Raw genomic sequence first — 26,827 nt, 5'->3', positions numbered from 1 at the left:
TTTCACTCCATTCTCTTTCAAGACAGACTGATGCCAACAGCAGCCTGGTAAAGAGACTGAGAAGAGAAATAATAGTCATCGTCAAACATCTAAAGGGCTGTCACATGGAGCAAGATTGCTTTCTCCTGCACTAGCAGCTAGAACCCAAATCAATGCATCCAAGTTACAAGAAGGGAGATTCTGACTAAACATCAGGAAGAACCTTCTTTTTGTATGGGCCATTTGAATGTGGAACAGACTCCTGTGAGAGGTGATGGGCTCTTTCCTTGGAGGTCTTTAAGCAGCAGTTGGGTGGCAATCTGTCATGTATGACCTAGTTTATATTCCTGCATTGCAGGGTGTTGGATTAGTTGAACCTTTAATTTTTTTTTTTCAACTCTACAGTTATAGGATTCCAGGATGAGTTCCACTTCTGTACTCTTCATCTTCAAGTGTTAGCTTGGGAGTTACTGGCAGTTCACAGCTTAAAATGGGTCACACCCAACATAGCACCATTTTTAAAAAGTTGTTTAGGATATGTTTAGGATATGTTTTTAAATTGAGGAAGATGACCCAACTAGGCGTAAGAGGAAAAATAGAGGCTGGCAAGGTGTGGGGTGGACAGAGAAGAGAAATATGACTGCATTGTAAGGCAATATAATGGCCAACATTCATTATGTAACACTGACCACTTAGCTCTAGAAATCTGATTTTGCATACATATGCTTGTAAAATACATACTGGGATCCTGAGATGACCAAAGTACTCATCTCTTTAAGTTTGTTTCCAGGCTCAGTGAAGATGTAATATAAAATCAGATGGGTCTCTGTCCTGAAGGCATGGGGAAGGGACATCTCATGGTGTTTGATGTTAAAAAAATTGGATGACTCTGTAGTTTCTCTTGGGCTGGGTGGCAGATGTTTCTCATAAATGGTATGGTTTCAGTACACACCAGCACCACTCTGCCCCATTATTACATATCTTTGGTGGCGTATATGGGACAAACATGAAATTCTATGAGAAATTTACTATGCATGTTAAGACTAGACTAGCATCCCAGTGTACTGGATATGAAGGCAGCTTCTCCAGAGCTGTAGAATGTTGCATCACAGCATCATCCTGTAGTCTGTACTGCCTGGATAGCACCTAGAACAGGGGTCAGCAAGGTTTACCTTGCCTGGGCTGGTTCACTCCAGTGGAGATCCCGTCATGGGCCAGATCGCACATGAGCGAGTGCGCCCGTGATTCCCAGTGTCTGTGCAGGCGTAATTTCCGGCACCGCGAAAGGAAGTCCCCACACCAGTTTAGTGCAGCGCACGGGGACTCGCTGAGGGGGCGGTTCAGTTCAGGGGCGGCTCATGGGCCAATTAAACAACCCCCACGGGCCTTAGGTTGACGACCTCTGACCTAGTGATAGTTCCCATCACAGGGGCTGCATTGTAGGCTTCTCCCACATGTAGCAGGATTAGTACTGTTAAGCACTGCACCATGCAGTTAGCATCCCCAACTGAGAGGGGGGTGTCATTTCAAATGCTTCCCTGACCTACAAATCCAAATGCCTGATATTTTTTATCGTTGGTGCTCCTTAAAATACTGCTATCGGCACTACCATCTCCATGCCACCAAGGTGATGTCAGCACACTGCTCTGGTATGCAGAAGGTGAACGTAAGGAACTTAAGAGGCTTCCCCAGCCCTGCCTGCGGAAGGACTGCACACAGGGCCTTCTGCATTCAAAGCAGGTGCTCTACCACGGCCAAATATCACTAAGGACTAGGGGAGAAAGGTTTCAAATTGCCCTTTTGTTCTGCTCTTAAGTCTTCCCCTCCACTATCCTCTGGGAAAGCATTCAACGGATGCTAGGCTTTGGGGCACAAATCTAGGGCACCCCTCAGTAAAAATGAGGACGGTCCCCAAATGCAGATGGACTGTCTTGCTACGTTTTTTGGAGTACTGTAATCCACACTGCCATCTAAAGAGGAGTGGAGGGATGTATAAAGACCACTGCGCCCAGAAGCCTTAGCATTACCTAACTGCGCCGCTGTACGAAACGATAGGGAGCACCCACACCAACCCCCTTCCTTTCAATCTGCAGTGGTACGGTCCAGAATTCTACCCTCTCATTCTGTGTCACGTAGAGCGAGAGAACGGCTCTAAGCTTCGCGGCTGCCATTCTGGAAAGGGACGTGAGTGAGGCGCGGGGTGGGGTGGAGGGGAAGGAGCGCTATAGACACACACACACACACACACGGCGGCCCGCAGACACTTGCGCATGCGCACACCCGTTTGGGAGGGAGGAGCGTCGAAAGGGAAAGAGGCACGCGCTCCTGAAGAGAGAAAGAGCGCGCGCGGGCGCGCGTCCATTTCTTCCCCCTCCCCCTCCCGGCCCGCTGCCTCACGTGGCCACGCCGGCGAGGCGCATGCGCTCGGCGGCGGCAACGGAGGCGGTTTGTTGTGGTCGCCATTTTTTGTTGCATTACTGGGAAATCCCGGCGCCGGAGCAGCCGCCGGAGTACGCCCCTTGCGCTGGGGGTGGGGGCGCAACCCGCCCGCCTGCCGCGCCCCGCCCCCAGCGCGCTTCTCCTCCTCAGCCCCAGCTTTGAAACACGCCGCGGGCCGCAGCCGCCTCCTCAGGTAAGAGACCCGCCCGCCTGCCTGCCGCTCCCCATCCGACCGCCCTCCGGGCCCTTCCCAGGGAGAGGAAGGAGAGAGGAGGGGAGGGAGGGACGGAGAGAAAGGCGGGCGCCGTCGCGCCTTCCTCTTCCTCCCCGACCCCCCCCCTCCCCCAACCGCCACCCGTCCAATCCTTCCCGCCTTTCTCCTCAGCTCATCCCGGCTGCGGCGGGCAGATTCTCCCAGGGAGCCGGACTCTCTCCCTCTCTCGTCAGGCCCCGCCCCTGGCCGGCTCTTCCCCGGCTTCGCCTCGCCTCGGGCGGGACCCCGCTCGTCCTCCCGGCCGGGCCGCCCCGCCCCACCCTCATCCCCTCCCCGCCGCCCGACCCCACCCTGATTCTCCGCCGCCGCCGCCTTTTCTCCCACTTCCTTCCCCCAAAACTTCTGCCCTCCGCAGCGCAGCCGCCCGTTTCTGCCTTCTCCTCCCCGATAGGCCCGGCCTTCCTTTACTGAGTTCCCACATCCTCCTCCTCCTCTGATCGTTGCTGCTGCTGCTGGTGGTGCATGGATGGACAAGACCCATCTTTTTTCTCCCCCCCCCCCCGTCCCTTCGTCTTTCTTTCTTGCAGCCGTGTTAGTCTTTATTACATTAAGCACCACCACACACTGTTTCCAGGCTTGTGGCGCCTTTTCAGTGTATTATTTTACTTCGTCGGAGGGCTAAAAAAAAAAAGAAAAAGATTTCTGTGGCAATCTAATAGCGATATCAAATGCTCATTATTGTGATAGCAATATAACGATATAAGATATTCGACTGATATTAAATATTAAAACCACTGAAGCTTAGGCTCCAGTAAATCCAGTAGTCTTTAAGGTGCTCTCCTCGCCCCCCACCCCAAATCTCTTGGGCATTTGTGATGTGCAAATGCCTCTGGATGAGAAAATCACTGAGTTCTTCTAACCTCAAACATATATGTGTATTGAATGGGTGGGGTTTTTTTAAAAAAAAATCTAGATGGAATTAATCTATACTAATTTATACACGTACAAGGTGGTTAAAATAATGAGCCCTTTTAACTTCAGGTGAGCTAGGATTACTATAAATTAGTAAAGTAGGTAAATGTTGCTCCACTGTGCACCATGATTGATATGGGGCTTCTTGCATCAGGATACCTGTTGGGTAAAGCTCAGCCTTAAAAATTAAGAGTTTACTCCATTGGCTTAAATGAGATGTGGGTTGATCCCTTTGGGGATTTTACTCCTTCCAGGAAGTGAATTTATGTTTATATTTTTGTTGTATTTTTGGATAGCCCCATAAACAAGGATATCTTCCCCCTGCCCACAATCATGCTGTGAGCATTTCAGCTATTGTGGTGAAATAATACACTTGAGTTGTCTTCCTTTCTCTGGAGAAAGTTACCTAGAATACACAACCTTCATAAACTGCCCTCATCATAATGTTCTCAATCTTCCCCTCCCAGGTGAGGATAAATCAGTACATGGTATTTGTAACCTTTGGCACAGCACTAATTATTATAGTGTGTTACTTGTATCTTTTATTTTTTTAAAAAAAATCTTATCTCTCTCCCCCTCCCTGCCGCAGTTTCTTATGCTAATACCATAAATGCCATCATGCATAATTTCAGTAATAAGTTGCAATGATATCATTTGCAGCAGCTATGAATGGTAAGAGCAGGTAGTGGAAAAGAGATTTAAGTTGACAATACAGATAACCTGTAGAACCCTTGCTCCAGGATGTTGCTGACGCCAGGTATTTAATACTATCTATAAAGAAATAATCAGCGCAATCATATTAATGTTTGCTCTGAAATAAGTGCTGTTATGTGTAGTAAGGTTGCTCCCTAACTGCAATGAGCACAAACCATTGAACACAGGGGGACTTCTTTGTAACATATATAGGATTGTGCTGTAGATGTTTCACAAATAAAACTGATGGGATATAATTGTTTTCCATATACGTACCTACACCTTGTGATGGAATTTATTTAATTCTGTAATCTGGATGGTAGTTGCTTTTACCAGTGCTGTCTTTATGACCTCAATGCTTTATGACCCCATGTGCCAGCTTACTTGGGTCTAGCTAATCGCAACTTTGCATAAATTGAGATTTCCTTTGGTTTCCTGGAGCAGTTCCATCTATGCATATTTGTGGTACCTGTTGCTATTTACAAATGAGGTCATTCTTAGAAACAAATATAGAAAATATTTAATCTGCTTATCAGCAGTTGGTTTCTGAAAACCCCTGTATTGGTTCATAGAACTTTAGTAACAGACCCAGATTTCTGTAGGTTCAGAAATTGTTCGTAGTTGTTAATGTGGATGTCAGGTTAGATATCTTGCATCTCTAGCTGTGCCTGAGTTGAACCTGTAAGTAAGGTTGAGATATGAATTTGTGGCATCTGTACAGCACTGGCAATTATTTGTTAGCCCCTGATTTTGAATAATAGGTTTTCTTGTTCTCAGACTCACACTACTGCAGTAATGTGGGGACATGTACTATCTCAGGTGTAATCGTAGTATATTAACTCATTTATGAGTGAGCACAACTTTTAAGAAACTAAGAATCTTGGATGAACTTTATGCATTTTTTCTGCATGGTCACTAGTAGGCAACATTTGTGCAGTATTTAAGTTCAGCATATGCCTGATTTCATACTAGTCTGCCCTATGCTCTTGCAAAACCCCTGCTGCCATTGTGAAGCCATGAGTATTTCTTCACCTAGTCTAGCCTATACAGTACTGTAAGAAGTAGCATCACTGAAACCTGTGAGATAACTATGTCATGCTAAGTGAGTGGAGACTAAGAAACCCATGGTGGAATTAATCTTTTCCACTCCTCTAGAATGGAAGCCTTTGGGAAAGGACCATTGGATAACATGTTGCAGACTCTTGTAAACTAGGTAGAAGAATAGGGGCTTCCTTTCCTTGTTAGGGTGCACTAATAGCTCAGGAGCATAAAAAGTTGTGGGACTTGTTGTTTCTGCAGCTGAGGAGGCTGAGCGGATAGGTGTCTCACTTTTTCTGATTTGCCCAGAATGTCCAGATACAGGATTTTGGATAGGTAGAATATTTGTGTAGGTTGTTTGCTTGCTTGGTATTTGAAGTTACATAGCCTTTCACACTTGGGGTTCAGGTTTTTTACACACTGACTGAAAGTGCCACTGGGGACATGGAAAGGTTACAGTACTATAGGCACTTCCTGTGGTTGCTCACTGATACCATGGTATTTACTGATAACATGTTGTTAGATGTGGACAGTACAGATAAGGATCAGGAAGTTATTTTGTGATAGAAGTTGATGATTTCATAAACCTCAGTAGTAGTTCAGTGGAAGATGACCCTTGGTAGTAAGTACAGTGAAAGGTGACATGGTTGGGATGTAGTAAATACTTTGTTCTTAGCTGAAAAGGACAGTAAAGAAAGTAAGAGAAGCTCTTTGAGTCTTGGCAAAATACAAGATAGCTATGAGCAACAAAATGTGAATTAACAAAAAAAAAGAAAAGAAAAAGAAAAGACAAATTGGTTATTGGATTACTAAATGGGTATTTTCACTAAGGATGCAGAGATATTAATAACTTTGTAAAAGGCTTTGATGAAAGATATTCCAGATGTTCAAGAAGAATAATTTTATAGAACCATGGAGCTGAAGGACCCCAAGGCCACCTCGTTTATTCACCATCACAAGGTGGGGTTATCTGTACATCAGCATAAGATCAATCCATGAAAATTCAAACCACAACATGTCACAAGCTGAGAGCAAGTACATCACATAACTCTGTAAGCATAAATCATTTTAGGTGATTGAAATGAGCAGTCCAAGGCACATGCTGCAAATTCATGTTGTTTCTGTGACCTCTTTAGAATGAGTTTACTGCAGGGCAAACTTTTGTCTACAGCCTTTTTCACCTGGTGCTAGTTGCAGAATTCTGACATCTTTGCAGTGATAGACTACTATGGCTACTGTTCTAGAAAGTGGAACAAGTTTTGCATGGTTTTTCATAGGCAACCACAGCATCTGGTGCAGCCACCAGGTACATTAAGGGCACCAAAATACCTGTTTCCTTCATGGCTTGTATTGGATGTGGCAGTTGCCCAGAAGTGGGGAACTCCTTTCTCCACTCACCCCTGCAGGCCAACTTGTGACATATGTGCAGGGGCTGTCATGCGGAAAGGTGACAACTTGAAAGAGACTTACATTTGAAATCTGTTTGCAAACAGTTTCAATACATGCTGCTTGCAAATGGACTTCAAAGTGATGGCAGCCATACCTTTACCTGACATCAAATATGATGTCAGAAGTGGGACAAATCAGTATGGTTTGGAGGAAATGGCCTTGCAGGCAAAATTAGGACTTCTGGGCCTAATTAGGCACATGAGCTGGAGGTTCCTTGTCCCTGCAGTAGCAAAAGATCAGTGAGATGATCACTATACTAGAGTAAAAGTAAGTTGAATGAGAAACATGGCACTGTCTGTTCTGTTTACATTCCCAAAGAGAAACTGAAATGTTCTAAGGTGGTAAGCAAGCAGCTCTGATTTTGACCTCTTAAAGCTGAGGTTGAAAGATGACCCATCCACTTGAGAAATGATAGCCTTCTCCTAAGTGTGTGAATGGACAACAACATTATGATCTGGTGTCAGACTTTATATGGAACTAATAAGTTCCATGGTTTTATAGAAAGGAGGTTTCTTGAACCTGTTAAGACATTTGACAAAGTTTCTGTAAAAATCAGAGGCTTTACATCAGTTGTCTGGGTAGGCTATTTTATTTTTCCTGGATGCTAGCAGAACACAAACTTGTTAGCTGGGTAATCCTTTTATAGTTCACAGACTTCATTTTGTGTTAATTTGATAAAAGACTGGTTGCAGAAAATCCACAAAGAAGAGGAAGGTGTTGTTGTTAAGGCTTGCATATATTTGTTGATACTCTGTTCTCAGTTCTTTTTGAGCTCTTGTTGAAACTATAGGATGGATAGTGTTCAGCGGCCATAGCATAAATAACTCATTTGGCATTTAGCACACTAGGAAGCGTCTTCATCTATCTGAAGGAGAAGCTGGAAGTACAAAAAAGGACCTATTAAGAGTAGAAACAATGTGGCTTGTGAGAATCCTGTATCATTGTTGGTTTTACCATTGTGAAGGCTTCTTACTGTCATTCCAAATTACAGGGAAGTTGGGGCAGTATGACTACTTTGAGTTAAGAGCACATATGCTGATGGTCTTGTCATCTGCCTCCTTTTACTATTTGCCTAAATTACTTTCTGCATAATTTCTCAATTAATTTAAACCATTAGGACTAATTCCTACCTGAATGGCTCCCCCACTTACCATTGTCCTGCCTTGAACTCAAGATCTGGGTGTGAGGTTGTACTTGAAGTTTTTCATACAGAATGTTGACAAACTGGATGCCATCAGATGGAACATAATTTACACAGAACTGCTATAAGAAGCCTGATGAAGTATCTTTAGTCTTTTCTATAAATCTTGTAGTCTACCTTACTTGGGTAGCATTACATTTCATGAAATGTTTCTATGCTTACTTAACTTTTATCAGCCAGTGTTCCTGGTTGAAGCACTGTCCCAGCCCTCCAAATACCTTTTTCCAAATCCTGTGGAAATCAATTCAGTCCTCCTTCTTCTCACATATCCAGCTTTAAATCCCCAAATACCTTGTTAACCATACTTAATTATTTTCTTGTACATCCCTCTTTCACATTTTGATTAAATGTTTACTTGTAGTAAACTTTGTGTGGGAAAATTTGCATTTCATTATAAGAGAAATAGAACTGTTAGTCAAAAAATTCCTTCCAGTAGCACCTTAAAGACCAACTAAGTTAGTGTGCCAGATACCTGAAGAAGTGTGCATGCACACGAAAGCTCATACCAAGAACTAACTTAGTTGGTCTTTAAGGTGCTACTGGAAGGAATTTTTTGACTATGGCAGACCAACACGGCTACCTATCTGTAACTAGAACTGTTAGTGGAGAAGGGTGATGGTCCCATTTGACAATGTAGATCCAGTTCAGTTTCTGTTATCTCCTTCCTAGCCTTCTTTGAGTGTTCAGATTTTGCATTCTAAACCGAGGTAGATGGAGACCAAATGGCACTGACTATGTCAGCACATCTCCTAGTTTCAACACTGTTGCAGAAGATGGGGAAAGGGAATTTCCTAGTGTCAAAAAAGAATGAATTTAAGATAATGTAGAAAAATAAGTTATATTAGGAGCCTAATATAGTGCTGTGGTCCACAATAATCATTCAGCTAAAATTGGTTTCACAATATTTTGGCCATAGTTTTAGGAAAGAGTAATATGTATAACAACCCTAACTCTGTATTCATAGTCAGATCATTGAGTTTATATAATTGGCTTTGAAATTCTGATTCAAGAGCAGGCCATTCCCAACATTCCAAAAGCTTCCAACAAATTCAGGTTGTGATTGCCTCTGGACAATAGGTGTTTGGTTGTATTTGAACAACCTTAGTAAAGGAACTTGGACAGACCTGAAAGTCATTGCTTAAAATTTCAGCTCTGTGCACTGCGACTGACAAAAACCCACATTAAAAGCTAACAACTTCAGAATGAATTGGAAAATAATTGGTTAAACTAACATAACTCTCCAATGTACATGCAACTTAGTACTATGTGTAGTCTTAGGTAAAGGGACCCCTGACCATTAGGTCCAGTCGTGGCCGACTCTGGGGTTGCGGCGCTCATCTCGCTTTATTGGCCGAGGGAGCCGGCGTACAGCTTCCGGGTCATGTGGCCAGCATGACTAAGCCACTTCTGGTGAACCAGAGCAGCACACGGAAACGCCATTTACCTTCCCACCAGAGCAGTACCTATTTATCCACTTGCACTTTGACATGCTTTCGAACTGCTAGGTTGGCAGGAGCAGGGACTGAGCCACGGGAGCTCACCCCGTCACAGGGATTTGAACCACCGACCTTCTGATCGGCTAGTCCTAGGCTCTGTTAGTTTCCTCATATTTCAGTAGTGAATATTGAGCATAAGCTAAAGTGATAAGAACCATGGTCAAAAAGAGAGAACTAGATTAGAATATTGAATATGGTATGAGGTTTGTCCATTGACTTAATACTAAATAAAACTGGAGAGCGCTGAGTAGTTTTTAAACAAGCACATATTTTATGCTAGTACAAACCTGTGGCTCTTACTTGCACAGAATGTAGTAGTAGTCTCTAGTAATACTGAGTTTAAAAAATATTAAACCCATTCATGGAAGATCAGAGTATCTACAGTAAAACTGTCAATGGCTGGAGGAGAACAGCGGGAAGAGACTCTCTGTTAGTATCCTGGGTCATTAAAACATATTGTGACATCCAAATCTAGTCACTGTTGGAAACAGGATACTTGGCTGGCTGGACCTTTAGTATGACCCTGAATAGCTCCTCTTGTCTACTCAAGGCCTCTTCACTGAGACAGGATCTTTCACACCCAAACATGACTAGTAGGTTAATCCATGTCACCCATATTACTGCCAGCAGTCTGCTGCATAGTATTCCCCCTGCCACAGTCTTAGTTCTGTGCACTTGATTTGTGAGATTTCCATGTATGTAATTCAGTAAGAAATCTAGCAGTAATTCTAGGCTTAAGTATTTTCACTTGCACTGTGTTTGCTGCTGTATGATATCCTCATGACCAATAATACAGTGTTTATCTTGAAAATATTATTATGCTCTGAACTCACTTCGGTCTGTGATGATAATATTCCCCTGCAATGTTTGTGACAGTGCCCTGAATCATCTCTATATACCCTACCTTTTACTCAGAAGTATGGCTCATAGACTTACGGAAACTTGTTCCAAGTAAGTGTTCTTATGATTTCAACATAAGCTTCTATCTTCAGCACTCTTGGAGGCACATTCCATTAAAGTCCGTGAGACATACTTTTCAGTGGAGTCTTGTTTTCCTCACTTTAATCCTTCCACATTGGTCTTCTCTGGCCTCGCTTGATATATGTTGAATTTTATAAACAGGTTTTCTTTTGCTCTTCCTTTCCTCCCTGAGATGTTACTCAGGGCCCATCTAATTTCACAACAGTGGCAGTTAACTCTTCAGTTCTTTTTGCCCAATAGAAATATGAGCCCGTTACATGCTTGAATCCCATGGCTTTAGAATGAAGTTCAGCAGAAGGGATTCCTAATCATTCTGGCCACATTTTGACTGGGAATATAACTAAGCTTTATGAGGCTTGCATGTGATGAAGGTAAGACCATTACTAAGTTGCAATGAGGAAAAGCGCTCTCAAGGAGCATGGAATAGATTCCACCTCAAAGAAAGATGCCATTTTGCCAAACAAGATGTTTTTCAGTGTTCAGTGTTTAAGTTGACAGTAGTCTGAAAGTTCCCAGGTTTATAATGAACTCTGTGGCATTCTGATGTAAATCATAGATAGATGTTTTTCTTCAATCAGGGAAAGGCCTGTGGCCCTTCAGATTTTGTTGGACTACAGCTACCAACATCCATGACCAATGGCCATGCTGGCTGGGATTGATGAGTGTTCAGTGTCCAAAACATTTGGGGTGCTGCAGGTTCCCCACCCCTGTTCTAAGGACAGACAAGTAGCTGGCATTCTTCCATATTGGATCATATGACATTAGAATTTTCTGCAAAGGTTTTGTTTGCTGCCTTAAGTTTTTGAGCATTTCTGAAGGCTGTAATTTAGACTGGGTTTGCATGATCTTTTTTCTTTATTTCCACACCTCCAGTAGCTTGAGTTGAGTCTCTAGGCCCAGTGGGTTAGAAAGAAATGCAGTCCTGCAGCACAGGTTAGCAGGCACCTAGGCTTAAATAAAAGTGAGGCTCCTAACTCATTTCAGGACCCTTTGGCTAGAACCTTGACAGTAGATTATAGGTTTTTGACTAGGGTGCAAGGCAGTCGAGTTGTACGTGGAGACCTAGCCTTTTTTTACCCTTGTCCTTTTTAAGGAATCCGTGAAATGTCCAAAACCTCTGATCTGGTAGAACTGTGGCAGTGAACCTCTGTTGAGGATACCTGGTGCCCTGTGGCTGGCAAAAGAAAAGGCAGGCACAGCTAGGGAATTGCAGCCAGGCCAGGCAGCCTTTTATGTTAGCCTTGCCAGTTACACCGAAGGATGGAGACAGATAGGAAATTCAATTCAAGCACCCCATGGGATTCTGAACTGGGGGAGATTTTTGCACCCAGCTGGCTCTGAGAGTCACTGAACAGGAGAGATCACGACTGCCGTGAGTGGCTGTGGCATCGTGCCAGCACCATGAGCCCTGTTGTTGCTGGGTCTCCCTTTGCAGGTTATTTCTAGCCCCTGTTCCTGGAAGGAGAGCCAGTTCTTTACCGAGGTATTTTTGGAGACTCTCGCCTTCTCCTCTTTCTTGCTTTGTTTGGGCATAATCAGCCCATTGCATCCCGGAGAACCTAGCAACACCGCCTGGCTTCCCATTGGTTCCCTGGCAGCTCCGCTTCTCCAATGAGAAGCTTGTTGCCATGGCAGAGGCACCACTGCACAGAAGCGAGTGAAGAGGCGGGGATTGAATTTGCTGCCTGGTGGAAATCTGCAGGGCAGAACAGGGACCAAGCAGAGGGTTAATGTGTAGCCTGTGGCCTGGAAGCGGAGTGCAGGCTTGGCCCTGTGCCAGTGACGTACAATGCCAGGGTGGGCTAACGGAATGAAACTCCCCTAGGTAGCCCTACATGTTTGGAAATGCAGCTTCTTGGCTAATTTCTCCTCTGCTGCAAAGAGAGCAAGTAACATGTTTCCTCCTCTCAACCCCTCCCCAGTCTGTTCCCCCCCCCCCCCCCCCCGCCGCACAGCAAGAAACTGCTTTGGCAAGGGACACACACAGTCTCAAAAAGCTTGTTGTGCATTCTCCTTGTGTAGGGACTGGGCGGCTGTTGCTGTACAGTTCCATCAGAAGCCATTGCAGTGGTAGAGCTGATAGTGCTGACATGTTCAGAAATAATAGGGCCGCCCCATGAATGTCTGAAAGTACGTTAGGGTTCTTTTCGTTCCAGCAGTTAGTGTACATTATAATGGTTTAGCCCCCTTGTTTCCTTAGACAACTATTTTGTGCTGCCGCTATTAATGTTTTTAAATTGATCTCTCATCTGGTAATCTGTTTTATGGTTCTTGGTTGTTGGAAGGAATTGCCTTGTTGCAGTAATTTGGCTGTGGCAGATTCCAAAAACTGCACCCATAAACTCTTATCCCCCTCCTTTCCCTTAGGAGGCCTAATTGGAAAACCTAGCTCTAGCACACATTAGGGCTAGTAAACCTCAGATTACTTGATAGGAGACCCTCCCTTTCAGTCTGCATGCCACTGAGCTGCTTTCTATCCCCCTTCTGAAATTGTTGCAGAAGGTCAAGCACTTTGTTTGCATGTTTTTTATTACATTGCACCTATTGAACTGTATTCACTATGCAGTTCACAACATACTAAACTCAATAATACCATGCAAGTTTACCAGTAAGCATCTTAATGGTACAAAGCATATTAAAAATTATGGCTATAAAATATTAGCACCAGTGGAAGCATAGCATAGTCATAGATGTTTATCATCACCTGCCAGTGTGCTCTGATCATAGAGGTATAGGGTGGACATGAGACAGGACACAGGCCAGGGCTGCTTTGGTGGGTGCCCATGCTATAGCAACAGGACACAGGAGCTTAAACAGAAATCAGCCAATGGGCAAACTAGAATTCTCCAACTGGAACTGTTTGTTCATGAGGGAGCCAGCTGGGGAACTTGGGCGAAGACATTTCCTTCTGTCTCCAGAGAGAAGAAATGGTGGCATCTTCTTTCCTCCTGAAGAGATATAACCTCTTCTCATCCCAGGAGTTGATTTCATAAGGAAAATAGAATATGCCACAAAAATGACTCTTTAAAAGTTTAATTGGGAGAGCAGTAGTCCTCCACCAGGCTTTTTTGTCTTTCTCTGCAGCTGTGGGTCACTTGCATGAGACATTTTGAGGTCTTAGCTCTCCTGATCTGCTTCTGCAGTGCACCAAGAGTTAATGAAGGGGTCTGTCACATTGAAGGTCTAGAGCAGTGTTTCCCAACCTTGTGCCTCCAGCTGTTTTTGGACTACAATTCCCATCATCCCTTGCCACTGGTCTTGCTAGTCAGGGATGATGGGAGTTGTAGTTCAAAAACAGCTGGAGGCACAAGGTTGGGAAACACTGGTCTAGAGAGCAAACAAGAGCTTTCAGGACTGATAGTATTTCAAGCTATGACCATTCTGACTGGGTGCCTGAAATATAGCATGTAACTGGGAATTCTTTATGCCTTCCTCATAAAGCTTCAAATTTCTAGTCAAGAGCCCAACAGTGCTACCTCTAATTGTGTTGTGATGCAGGACTTTCATCACAAGATGTTGTATGTAGAATGTTTCTCAGATACCACCAAGGCTTTTGCTGCAGCTTTTAAAGCTATAGAACAAATGCCACCCCCAGAGACCCTAGAGCTTCCCTTGAGACCAGGCATTGGAGATATCCCCTCCATGGTTGCAGCCAGTGGATGTTTGTAGCTTGCAAACACTTTCCCCAGATCAAGTAAGGAAATTTAGCAAATACACTACTTCAGCATAGATATGGACAGCACACTTGTGCAAGTTGGTGAGGAAAACATAGTTTCTTCCCAAGCAGAATTTTGAAGGGCTCACCAGGTCCTGAAGGCACCAGAACCTGAACAGATGGTCAGAAAAGTACAATAAAGTTGAGGTAAATCTGAAAACGAGAAGTCTGTCTCTTTATTTACACCTCTCAAACTATTCTGACCTTTTATGCTGCAGTATAATGAATGGGAGAACAGTGCCTCAACAATTGGGGGAGCATGGTTTTTGAGAAATGCTTTGAAGCATTGAATAACTTTTGGTTTATTGGGGGCAAGTAAATTTATGCCAGCAGGGAACAGTGGAAACTTGACTTATATCAGGAGTTAATAGTAAGAACATATGAATTGAAGAAGAACCTGTTGGATCATAACAAAGGTCCATCTGGTCCAGCTTCTTGTTCTCACAGCGATGAGCCAGATGACTATGGGAAATCCACAAGCAGGACATGAGGGCAGTAGCCCTCTTTTATGATTCCAAGTAGCTAGTATTCAGAGGCATACTGCCTCCAACAGTATGTGTTATTTGAATACTGTGTACCTTACAGGTACTAGAATTCAAAAACTAATTTGACATGCTGTAGAGAATTCAGAGGAGAGGTAAGAACTAGTTGTATGAGGAAAAGGTCAAGAAATTGGGGTGCATATTATAGGTGGGGAAAGTCACAGGACATTCTTCATCTTCAAACAGAAGATTTCAGAAAGGGGGCTCACTGTTTGCTTTCGTTCCTTAAGTTCGTAAGGTTGGGATGAAAAGCCCATTTTTTATGTTTAGCAGGGTGAATATCCCAAGTATAAGACCAATTCATACTGAAATAATCTTCCTCGGGAATTTTTGAACCATCTCTTTTGGAAGTTTATGAAAGGGCGGTGTGTGCACCAGCCTAGGATACTTGAGGTATAGGGCATCTTTCCAAAGCCAGGAGATCAAACTAGAGGTCTCAGGTTCGGATTCCAAGTCTAGATTATGAGGTTTTGCTATTATGACCAGAACTGTGTTTGAACTGACCTCTTCCCCACCGTGCACATTTGCCTAAGTTGAATTAATGGCATTGCTGAAAGTGCTCATGTGCACATTCTTTCTCTTTGTTTCATGCACAACATCATTTCTCTGATAACAAAATATGAAGGTGTGTGCATGTTTATCAGCTATTAGTGGGTGCTGCTGTAAAAAAATCACTCTGCTTTTAAGGCCCCGGCCTATGCTGCTTAGAAAGAAAGGCCTTTCCCTGTGAACACATCCCATAGGAATGGTGTTGGGGCTGGACCGAAAGCAGGATAAAGCCAGCTTAATTAGGGACAGGGAATTAGGAAAAAGCATGTGATTCTAGGAAGAACTGATTTGACCTCCAGCTCTGCCTTTCTCCTCCTGGATCTTACAGGTTTTACTCAGTTTTGTCTCTTATTAAGAAGATGCACCTGTCTCTGAACTGCAGCATCATATGCTTCTGTATTCATTTTTGGTGGGCTTGTCTACACCTACATACTTTTCAGTTGTTTCATCAACCCTGTTCACAACAGTATCTCCCTCTTGATCAGAGATCTGGTGGTATGGTGGAGCCATTTCACGAAGTGGGGTCTGCTTTTGGAGCCAGAAAGTATTAACATGGATGTAAGATTGTGACTGAGAATTTTGCTTCCCCAGTGTTGTGGCCCAACAAGTTAGGATTCAGATGTTGGCCAGACACAGCTTCAACCACCCTAAATATAAAGGATCATGCACATTCTTCCGATGTCATGTCACGTAGAAGTCATTGAGCCTAGTTAGGTCAGCATAAAAGGCTGTGACTGTTACATGCCATGGAGACCATTTCTCTCTGAGTGCTTCATATAAAGTGTTTAGACAGCACTTCCAACAGACTGGCAGACATCAACAACTAGAACTGAATGAGTTGAATCTCTGCCTGACGGTTCATGAGCTGAGGAACGGCAAAGCTGTTTTGAGATACAAAGATACAAGACCTGAGGTGCTCACTGCCCTGAATAGCCAGTTGCTGGATAATATTCAGTATGCTTTATTGCGTTTCTCCTGTGTAGAATGATCACTTAGTGCCCAGTATTCCTGGTCATAAACCCAGTCATCATCTCTGGGTTTTGTTCAACCATCGGACAGCTATTCTTTCTCCTGTTGGTCAAAGAACAGTTGATACTGGAACCTATTTCGTATTTTACACCAAATAATTTAAGCCTTGATACCTGTGAGTTGAATAGTACAGCTGTATGGAGGTGTATAAGGATGTCTAGTGCAGACATGAGAGATCAGTGTGGGGCAGAAGGAAAAAAATCCCTGTCTGTGGGGACTGGTGATTTAGATTATGGCTCTGGTTGCTGAAGAGTACAAGGTTTCTAGGATTTTTCAGGATTATTATGTTAAACATCATCTGCACTGTAGGCTTCCCAGGCACATCAGAATAAATGCTATAGTCCGTGTTATGAACAGTGCTTTTTTCTGGAGGGGACGCAGGGGGATGCATACCCCTAAACGTTTGGTTAATCTAAGTTTGGCCTCATTGAGAGGCAGTATTTCAATATGAGTAGGAAAATGAGAGTACCCCTAAACATTTTTTTAGAAAAAAAGCACTGGTTATGAAGACGCTGTGGGTTAAAGCCTCAGCGCCTAGGACTTGCCGATCGAAAGGTCGGCGGTTCGAATCCCCGCGGCAGGGTGCACTCCCGTCGTTCGGTCCCAGCGCCTGCCAACCTAGCAGTTCGAAAGCACCTTCGGGTGCAAGTAGATAAATAGGGACCGCTTACCAGCGGGAAGGTAAGCGGTGTTCCGTGTGCTGCGCTGGCTCGCCAGATGCAGCTTGTCAACGCTGGCCACGTGACCCGGAAGTGTCTGCGGACAGCGCTGGCTCCCAGCTTATAGAGTGAGATGAGCGCACAACCCTAGAGTCTGGCAAGACTGGCCCGTACAGGCAGGGGTACCTTTACCTTTACCTTTATGAAGACCAGGAAGTTTAACCCTGAGAATTATTGCCCCATGACTGGTAGTTCTTATGACTCCTGTACAGTGCCCTTTTCTAAAAGAAGAATTGCTTGCTCAAGCTTCATAGCTACATATTACTACTAAGCGAAAGTAGCAGGGAATAGGAATGTTTAAATTTCCATTTCTGTATTCCCACTGGGCAGACTACTTTAGGATAAAAGTGGTTGATTTGGATTTCCCTTCTTCCTATAAAAGTTTTTTTTAAAAAAAATCATACAGTGGTACCTCTGGTTAAGTACTTAATTCGTTCCAGAGGTCCGTACTTAACCTGAAACTGTTCTTAACCTGAAGCACCACTTTAGCTAATGCGGCCTCCTGCTGCTGCCGTGCCGCCAGAGCACGGTTTCTGTTCTCATCCTGAAGTAAAGTTCTTAACCTGAAGCACTATTTCTGGGTTGGTGGAGTCTGTAACCTGAAGCGTATGTAACCCAAGGTACCACTGTATTAGTTAACTAATATGGTTAACTAGTTAACTAGTTTTGCTTTCTCAGGATTAGATCTGGGCAGTAGTCTTACCAGTGTGGCTTGGTTCCCATAAGGAAGTCTCAGTCTTATGTAGTCCTCTCTCCCTTTGCATGCTCTGATTCCCTTCATTTCACAACACAGTTTGATCACTATTTCCAATTCTAGCTTGGGAGAGCAAGCACAAACCATAGATTACCAGTTTGTGTGTAACAGCAAAGTATGGGGAAAAGATGATGTTCAGGAGGTGCAAATTTGGAGTGAGTATGCGAGGTAGAAGCTTACTTGTATCTGAACCAGTCTTGTGTGAGCTAAGCTGAATACTGGCCAGACATGACCAAATGGGGGCTTGAGACAGAAGCAATAGTGGAAAGTAATCAAAATGCAAGGTCAATTTGCATAGAAAAGTAAAAGAGCTTGCAGAACAGAATACAATTGACTTGTGTTATGCAAACTTGCAGTTTCACTAGAAGTCTATGCTAGAATAAACCTACTATTTTAAATATTCAGACAATAATAAATTAGGATTATTTTTACCTGTTTTCTTTATTTTGTCTATTTTATTCTGATTTGCTTTAAATAGTTGACTTTTTTCAATGCTAGGCAATTAAATTCTTCAGGTAGGTGGGCTGGCATGCTCTGCTTGTAGCCCCACCAGGATTTGGAGACACGTAGAAAGGCCTCCTCTGTGGCAGGAGAATCTCTGGTTCTGGAATGATTCCTCCTCAGAAGTGGGCCTGTCTTCAACATTACTGGATTTCAGATGCCAATGGGAAACATTTAATGATTTGCTACTAAAAAACACAAAACAAATATTTTAGATATTGTGATTTCGATTGTAATTTTTTGCAAATCATAACATAGCTGCCTTGAATATGATTTAACTAGAGAAAGTGGGCAAACAAATAAATGATGTTAACAATATACAATATTCACAATAGTATTTCTCCAATAATTCTGTACATTACAGTCATACATTTAATTTTTATATCAGTTAAGTATTCGTTTTAAATTAACCATTCAAATTTCAGTTTTACATTTTACAACAATAAATAACTCCTTCCTAAGACTATTAATCTAGATAAAGTAAACTTCCTAAAAAATTACATTCTTTAAAAAAATTATCAAAATAGTTCTTTTTGCAAGCTCCTTCTCTATTTTCTCTTTGTTCCAATAAGTTAGCTTTGCCATTAATCATTTTTCCAACAGTTTATTTACCAGTTATTGAGGTTCTTCCTTTTCCAGGTCTGTGCAATTAAGATTTTAGTTGCCATTAATAGATAGTGAATTAACTCATTCTACTTTCAATCCAATATCCTTTAAAGATCAATTAAAAATGCTTTCATGTTTGCAATTAATTTTTTTTATTTATATATCTGTGGTTAAACTGCAGAGCCTAGGACTTGCCAATCAGAAGGTCGCGGTTCGAATCCCCGTAAGGGAGTGAGCTCCTGTTGCTCAGCCCTTGCTCCTGCCAACCTAGCAGTTCGAAAGCACACCAAAGTGCAAGTAGATAAATAGGTACCGCTCCAGCGGGAAGGTAAACGGCGTTTCCGTGCGCTGCTCTGGTCTGCCAGAAGCGACTTAGTCATGCTGGCCAAATGACCCGGAAGCTGTACGCCGGCTCCCTTGGCCAATAAAGCGCCACAACCCCAGAGTCGGCCACAACTGGACCTGATGGTCAGGGGTTCCTTTACCTTTACTGTATGGTGCTCTTATGTTTGAAATACATTGTCCAGAGTCCTTCCCTGGGTGATTTATAAATTAATAAATGTATTTATGGCCCTCATTCCCAAGCCACACTCTATTCCAAAAAAATGTATAAACTGTGTACCAGACCTGAGGTTCTTGTGAACATTGCTGTTTGGGCTGAGTAATAAAATGTGTAGGAACTCTTAAAAGTTTTGGTGTGAAGAAATCCTCAAAATAGTACCTCCTGATATTGGATTCATATGCTCTGGCTGCCATCTTCTTTTCATGGTGATGGGAGCAGCGTGAGCTAAAAGGAGCTAAATGAATGATGGTTAGATGGTGCTTGAATCAAAAGTTTGGTTATGAAAGTATCAGTTCAATGGAAAATGGCTTGCTCTGATTTGAAAAGACACCAGAGTTTCAGTCAAAGATTGAATATTGCCTCATTTGGATTTTTAATGATACTGATTGTTGGGGAAGGGGGAGATCCATTGTAAAATACTATATTTGCCTGTCAGAAAGCATGATTGATATTTTAGTCAGGAAAGCCGTTAGCCGTCCCACCCCACCCCCCCAAAAACAAACACACACCTCTCAGAGTGAGTGTCTGAAACTATTATTCCAGTGGTGGTTGGCCAAGGTACTAGTTACTAGGAGAATGGGGTCTGGAAGTTTGTGCTAACATCACCACCACCCTGCAAAAACCCTCACAAAATGATTACATGTTCATAAATATACTGAAACTGCATTTTTTAATATTACTATTTTTTTCTCCAAAAATAGTGATAACATGCGGTCAGTTTAGACTCCTGTCCCACACTCCTCTTGTCTCTAAGGATTTAGCAGAAACAGCTTGTTCAGTGACCATTCAGGTTTTTAGAAACCAGCACCAATGAGTTAATTCCTTTGGGAAAGTTCAAAGAGGCAAACAGTGGCCTGGAGGTAACATTTTAGAAAAGAGGAGTTTGGAATTGGCACGTTTCAGCCCCTCTCCTTAGTGGTTTCTCTGGCCTGCGTTTGGAAACCTTTTGTCAGCTGTTCCTCTGATCAGTTTCCACTTGGCCATGGCATGTAACCAGCTGTTTGCTTTGATCCAGCCAAGAGAGCATTCCACGCCCGCTGACCTTCCATAGCCTCTGCAATGACAGCTGTGTAGCACTGCTTTCTGCTTAGTAGCTTTAAGACTCTCTCTCGGGAGCACAACCTGGGCGAGCAACAGCCAAAAAGTGGACTTCATCGAACAGCTTTCCATGGTGTGGACTTGAGTAGATGGTGTGGTTAGATAGCTTTTCCCATGGTGATCCCCTCCAGCACTGAGACCCATCTCAATACGATGCTGCTGACATTGCAATCGCATTGGGCCCGACAGGAGCCTTCCTGCTTTCTGCCCTCAGCCTGCTACAACAGGAAAATGGTCACAGGTAGGGACCATGTGTGGCAAATGAGAAAATACTGATTATCTGATCATATATGTCTTTGTTCTAAGCTATGAGGCCAAGAGCAGCAACTGAGGGAGACTTGGCAACCGCATAAGGGAGAACTAGAAGGAAGCTGGAGGACTATTATGCACTGAGGAAAGTCTCTGTAGATGGGAGAGGGAGGTTGTTGTCTCCTTTTGGTGTTAATGGGCTTAGGTGAAATCTGAAAATACCCTGGGGAAGAAGGCCAAGAAATCTAGGATTTGGGCTAGATTGGTTTTTTAAAAATATGTTGAATAGCTTTGCTTGGAACACAAGGTGTGGCTTTTCTTCAGTGCTTCAAGAATGAGACTCTGGGAAGGAGTAGGTCTTCGGGACTACATGAGCTATGTGACTGAGTTAGGATAAGTTTTTAATTGTGAATACATACGCAAACACATATAAGGAGCGTGCTTATAGCTACCACCTTTGCATGGATGATGCCTGAGTTTCATATGCAGTTTTGGCGCCCTTTGAATCATTGTATCTTGATGGTTGTAGAGCTCTGTAGGGAACTAGCTGTTATCTTTGTGGATTAGGGAATTGCATGTTTTACTAAAAGGGAAGTGGAAATGTACTTTAAATTAATCTGTGACCCTTTCTTTTATAAATGAAAATGCCTTAAAAGAGAAGCAGAGCCACAGGCAAAGAGCAAAATTATATCTCTTGGCTTTGAAACTTAAATGAAAAATCTAAGACCAAATCTTCATATATGTCAACCTGAGTCTGCATGTAGAAAATAGAATGTGCCCTGGACTCTGTGTTGGAATTTTTACTTTCACATATAGGCTCTTACCAGTGGTTTTAGGAACTCCAGATTTAATGTTAATAATAAATTATGAAAGTGTCTGCATGAGATTTCATATGATTTTCAAGGAGTGTTTGAGGGGGGGTTGGTCAAGGATTGGAGAAATGAAAGATGAGAGGGGATGGGGAATGGAGGACCAGTGGCTTTTGGCGGGTAAGAGAAGAGGGAATATGAGCCATGGGAACTGAGCAAGGCAGAGCACAATTCTAGTGGGTTCATTAGGCACCGCCTGTATACTTCTAAGCTTTGCTCCTCAGCTATAGCAGCTGAAGAAACTGCTCTTAAGCATTGGAAACTGAACTGCTCAGAATACCAAATTCCACACTATGCCTGACAAACTCAGGCATATTGGAATGGTACATAGCCCTCTTTATTAATAAAGACATCAATCCTGGGGAAATGGGGGTTGTCAACCCTTTAGGCCCATGGGCACATTGGCATACTGGAGAAACTGTTGTGGGCACCACACACACCCTGCAACCAAGCACCCCCTGCAACCTGTTCTATTGGCTACAATGGAAAGATTCTTTCAAGTCTGATATCAGTGGGCAGCGGGGGCGGACCCTGTGGACACTAGGAAAGGCAAGCACATGCGTGCCCACAAGCACCATATTAGGAACCCCTGATTTAAAGATAGATGTTGTAGCTCTTCATTGTGAGAAGAGGCTTAGGAGAAACCCTAGAGTCAGGTTGAGCTGCAAAGGAACTTCCACAACTTGCTTCTGAGTGAAAACTTGCGATGTCACATGCTTATTAAACCCCACATTATTTTTATTTGTGGCAACCTCCGGTTGGGAAGTGGGTCTGTCTCTTTTTAGGCCCTTCGTTAAATAAATAAGGAATATGATGTCAGTAGCCTTGCACTTCTTTGCCAGAAATTGCACTCAACTAGTCTGTCCATAAAGGGCAGAAGCCCAGCTTTGAAACCCTTCCATTAATTAACTAGCCGTGTTAATAAGCATGCAGCTGCAGCCAGCTTGGTGTTAGAGGGGTGCTGTGTTGCCAGGAATTGGATCTTGTGGGACCTCAAGCAAGCACTCTTTCTGCCAAATCGGTACTGAGTTTTGTGCCTCCATGTAGCAGACCTAGGAATAGAAACCATTAGCTCTCTCTGCCTGTGTGCTGCTGTACTTCATTCCAGCCACTCTAACATGTCCTTTCCACAGCTAAGAATAGTACCTAGTAGTTCTGATGGTTGCCGAGGCACCAGCAATAGTAATAAAATTGCATTTTATGTACAAACTGAGCACTGTCTAGGCCAACAATACCTATATTTCTAAAAGGGCAAATTTCCCCCTGGTGGAGAGCAGCCAGAAGCACAAGTAAGAGGAAAGCTATGTAACTCGAAACACAAACTTTGTAGGTGTTAAAAATACATATTTTTGAATGGTTCCACAGTGTTGTAGGGGTCATGCTTCAGACTCAGGTTTTCTGGGCGGTCTCCTATCTTGCTAGTGTTCTATGATGCAGAGAACCAGTGTGGTCCGCTGGCTAAAGTGCTAGGTTGGATGTGGGAGTCCCTGTTCAAATCCCTGTCCAGCTATGGTTTCTACACTGGACATATCAATATAGTCTGCCATCCTGCGTCACAGGATTTGGAAAAATATAAAAATGCAAGTTGTTTTGAGCTCATGTTGCTCTGGTGGGATATAAGTGAAGTAAACTGAAGTTGTCAATTGTTAGTCCCAATTAGGCCACTGCTACCGCACAGCCTAAATATTTGGCAGCATAATCTGTAAGACCTGGGCTGGTTCTTCTAGCCTGACTCCTCCTCATCTTCATTCACTCTTTATAATATGTCCTATATGAATCTAGGTGCTTGCTCCAACTTCCATGGGTAAATTAAAACTGACTGCCTAGTAAAATGGAAATAGTGATATGTCAGGTGGCTTTAAAAAGTGTTCAGACAAATTATCAATGCCTACTAGCCATGATGGAGATAGTATGACTTTACCAGTTGCTGGGGATCATAAGTAGGCCTGGGCGATATCTGGTTTTCAATATCACAATACATCATCAACTAAACATCACAATATCTTGATATATCACAATATATATTCACGGCAGCGGAGGGCCTCCTCAAGCATCCCCACAGAGATGGAGGGCCTCGCCGCGCCTTTCCTTGGTGGCGGAGGGTGCGCTGTGCTTCCCTGGGGCGGCGAAGAGCTTTGCCGCACCTTCCCATGGCGGTTAGGGCTTTAAGATGTAAGGAAGTAGTAGATTTAATAAAAATATTAAATAAACTTCCATATAATATATTTAATATATTTTCAACTAATTTAAGAATAGTTTGCGTGATTTTCTAGTCAAGTTGCATCTGCTTCCCCACCCAGAGGTCTAAGTGGAATCTCTGCTATCTGTATACAGTTAACTCGCAGTTTGTGCACATTTAACTTGTACGCATTCAGATTTAGAAAATTAAAAAGGGGATGGAAAGAGGTCAGTTGTCTGGGGGGAAAGGCTTTGGCAATCCCACCCACCGTTGAACCCAATGTGTTTTGACTATACACTATTTTGGCTTTACACGCCATCCCTGAAACGTAACCCCTGCATAAGCTGAGCGTTGCCTGTATTGCTTTGAGTTGTTAGGTAAAATCAGTGAATAACAGCATATAAATCTGTAAAGGTACAACTTCATTGACGCCTTGTCAGTAGAAGTTGAGTATAAATTTAAATAATAACATTAGCAACATGACTAATTGCCCACTGCATGTGGTGACTACATGCTGCATTAATGTGTGAACCAGCCCCTATGTTTTGACTGCTGAGTAATGCAACATATGATTTGCTTGTGCTGCTTGAGGATGTTTACATAAAGAAATTGTAAGGCCGCAGTGTAATTGTTTAGCAATAAATTATATTACCATGAGTCCCAGAAAATAGTTTAAGAGCATTTGATGTGGCAGCACTGCTTCAGCTACTTAAGATTTTCATTTGTATTATCAATAATCATTATTATAACAATAATTTTATTATTTATATGCCACCCATTTGACTGGGTTGCCCCAGCCACTCTGTGCGGCTCCCAATAAAATATTAAAAACACAATGCACAAGTGAAACATAAGGTGAAAGGTTGAGTATTTGTGGAGGGAGGGCCTATATATGGTACTGGTCCTTAACATGTGTAATGGGTCTTTGTTGAAGGATAGACTGTGCTTTGGTGAGCTGAAGACAATGGTGTCCACAGTTCTTTGGCATATATGCTGGGCACCACAGTTCAAGAAGGACACTGACAAACTGGAACGTGTCCAGAGGAGGGCAACCAAAATGGTCAAAGGCCTGGAAACGATGCCTTATGAGGAACGGCTAAGGGAGCTGGGCATGTTTAGCCTGGAGAAGAGGAGGTTAAGGGGTGATATGATAGCCATGTTCAAATATATAAAAGGATGTCATATAGAGGAGGGAGAAAGGTTGTTTTCTGCTGCTCCAGAGAAGCGGACACGGAGCAATGGATCCAAACTACAAAAAAGAAGATTCCACCTAAACATTAGGAAGAACTTCCTGACAGTAAGAGCTGTTTGACAGTGGAATTTGCTGCCAAGGAGTGTGGTGGAGTCTCCTTCTTTGGAGGTCTTTAAGCAGAGGCTTGACAACCATATGTCAGGAGTGCTCTGATGGTGTTTCCTGCTTGGCAGGGGGTTGGACTCGATGGCCCTTGTGGTCTCTTCCAACTCTATGATTCTATTCTATTCTATGATTCTATGTGTCCCTAAATACAGTTCTTGGCTTTTCCCTCATTGAGGTGAATTACAGCCATGTGTCAGTAACAGAGCACATGCTTTGCATGAATAGGGTTCTGAGTTCAAATCCTGCTTGCGGGCTGGGAAAACTTTGGCCTGTCAGTCACCAATCGTTGGTGACCAGAGGTAGTGGGCCCATTTAGAATTTTGAAAAAACTATATGGGCACCAGTCACAAAATTGCTGCCATTAGGGCATGGCATAACACAAAATTAGAGAGAATCCAGTCATTGTTACTTCCCTCCCACCTACTGAACAACCTCATGCTACCTGCAGGAGGTCAGCAGTGTTCTGCTGGCCCTGGTTGTTGACATACTGTACAATCTTGACATCTTGCAAATACAGACTGATGCTGTTGCTATCTAATAAGAACAGAGAGCATTCCCCAGAACCAATATATATATATACAAGGTGGCTACACGACACTAATTCTCTAACACACATACAGATCTTATGCACATCCATCCTTCTCTCTCTCTCTCTCTCTCTCTAACACATATTTCAACTACAGTGCTACCTCGGGTTAAGTACTTAATTCGTTCTGGAAGCCTGTTCTTAACCTGAAACTGTTCTTAACCTGAAGCACCACCACTTTAGCTAATGGGGCCTCCTGCTGCCGCTGTGCCGTCGGAGCACGATTTCTGTTCTCATCCTGAAGCAAAGTTCTTAACCTGAGGTACTATTTCTGGGTTAGCGGAGTCTGTAACCTGAAGGGTATGTAACCTGAAGCGTATATAACCCGAGGTACCACTGTATACACAACCACACATACATCTCTCCCTATCTTTGCCCAAGTGCATCTCTCCATCTGTTTCACAGACCACACAAACACACAGACTATACATTCACACACACCTCACCCACTTCTTTCTCCCATAATCACAGTGCATACAGCTGTCTCACACACATACTCCCCTCACATATGCCTCTGTCTCTGTGTCTCCTCAGTGCAGGATCGTCAAGCCCAAGACACTCGGTGGTTTAGACTACAGCGCCACCCACATCTCCATGCATCTCTACCTCTCTCACAAGACACCATTCGTTCATACCTCCTCTCTCCCTCCCTCTCACACACATACAGTGGTACCTTGGGTTACATACACTTCAGGTTACATACACTTCAGGTTAAGTACATCTTTCCCTCTTTCTCTGCCCAAGTGAACCTCTGTCAGTCAAGCATCCATAGATAACCTCTTCATGGGGTGAAGCAAGTGCCTGCCACCAGCTCTACATCACTGGCAGGCAACAAACCAAACAGATTGGGATACTCAGGGAACAGGAAAATGATTCCTGCCACCACCAAAAAACCACAAATATAATGCAAGAGGACTTGCCCTTCCACCTCCAGCAACTGCTCTACAGTGCTCTGCCATCCCCTCTTCCTGCAAAATCCAAAAAATATTGAGGGTCTGCAACTTTGGGCCTGGGGACCCCAGAAAAAGCCTTCATGGGTGCTGGGTTGAC

At 43.4% G+C, this 26,827-nt stretch overlaps 1 protein-coding gene across 2 annotated transcripts in view; it reads left to right on the top strand.

Moving 5' to 3' along the window:
* Nucleotides 1–2,394: 2,394 nt before the first annotated feature.
* The window catches only part of DYRK1B (dual specificity tyrosine phosphorylation regulated kinase 1B), a 34,969-nt gene continuing 10,536 nt past the window's right edge, over nucleotides 2,395–26,827 (top strand). Inside the window, exon 1 of one of the 2 annotated variants that reach the window (XM_028742706.2) lies at nucleotides 2,395–2,611. Coding sequence is in view for 1 of the 2 variants with exons in the window: in XM_028742705.2 (XP_028598538.1) it covers nucleotides 20,652–20,778 (127 nt within the window). In the remaining variant the exon portion in view is untranslated. Of the gene's footprint in view, nucleotides 2,612–20,520; nucleotides 20,779–26,827 lie in introns of those variants that run through there. The other variant, XM_028742705.2, reaches the window with a different exon arrangement.

The sequence above is a fragment of the Podarcis muralis genome, chromosome 7, assembly GCF_964188315.1.
Source record: "Podarcis muralis chromosome 7, rPodMur119.hap1.1, whole genome shotgun sequence".
Classification (NCBI taxonomy): domain Eukaryota; kingdom Metazoa; phylum Chordata; class Lepidosauria; order Squamata; family Lacertidae; genus Podarcis; species Podarcis muralis.
The sequence above is the reverse complement of the archived record's forward strand: the minus strand, read 5'-3'. Positions and strand labels throughout refer to the sequence as shown.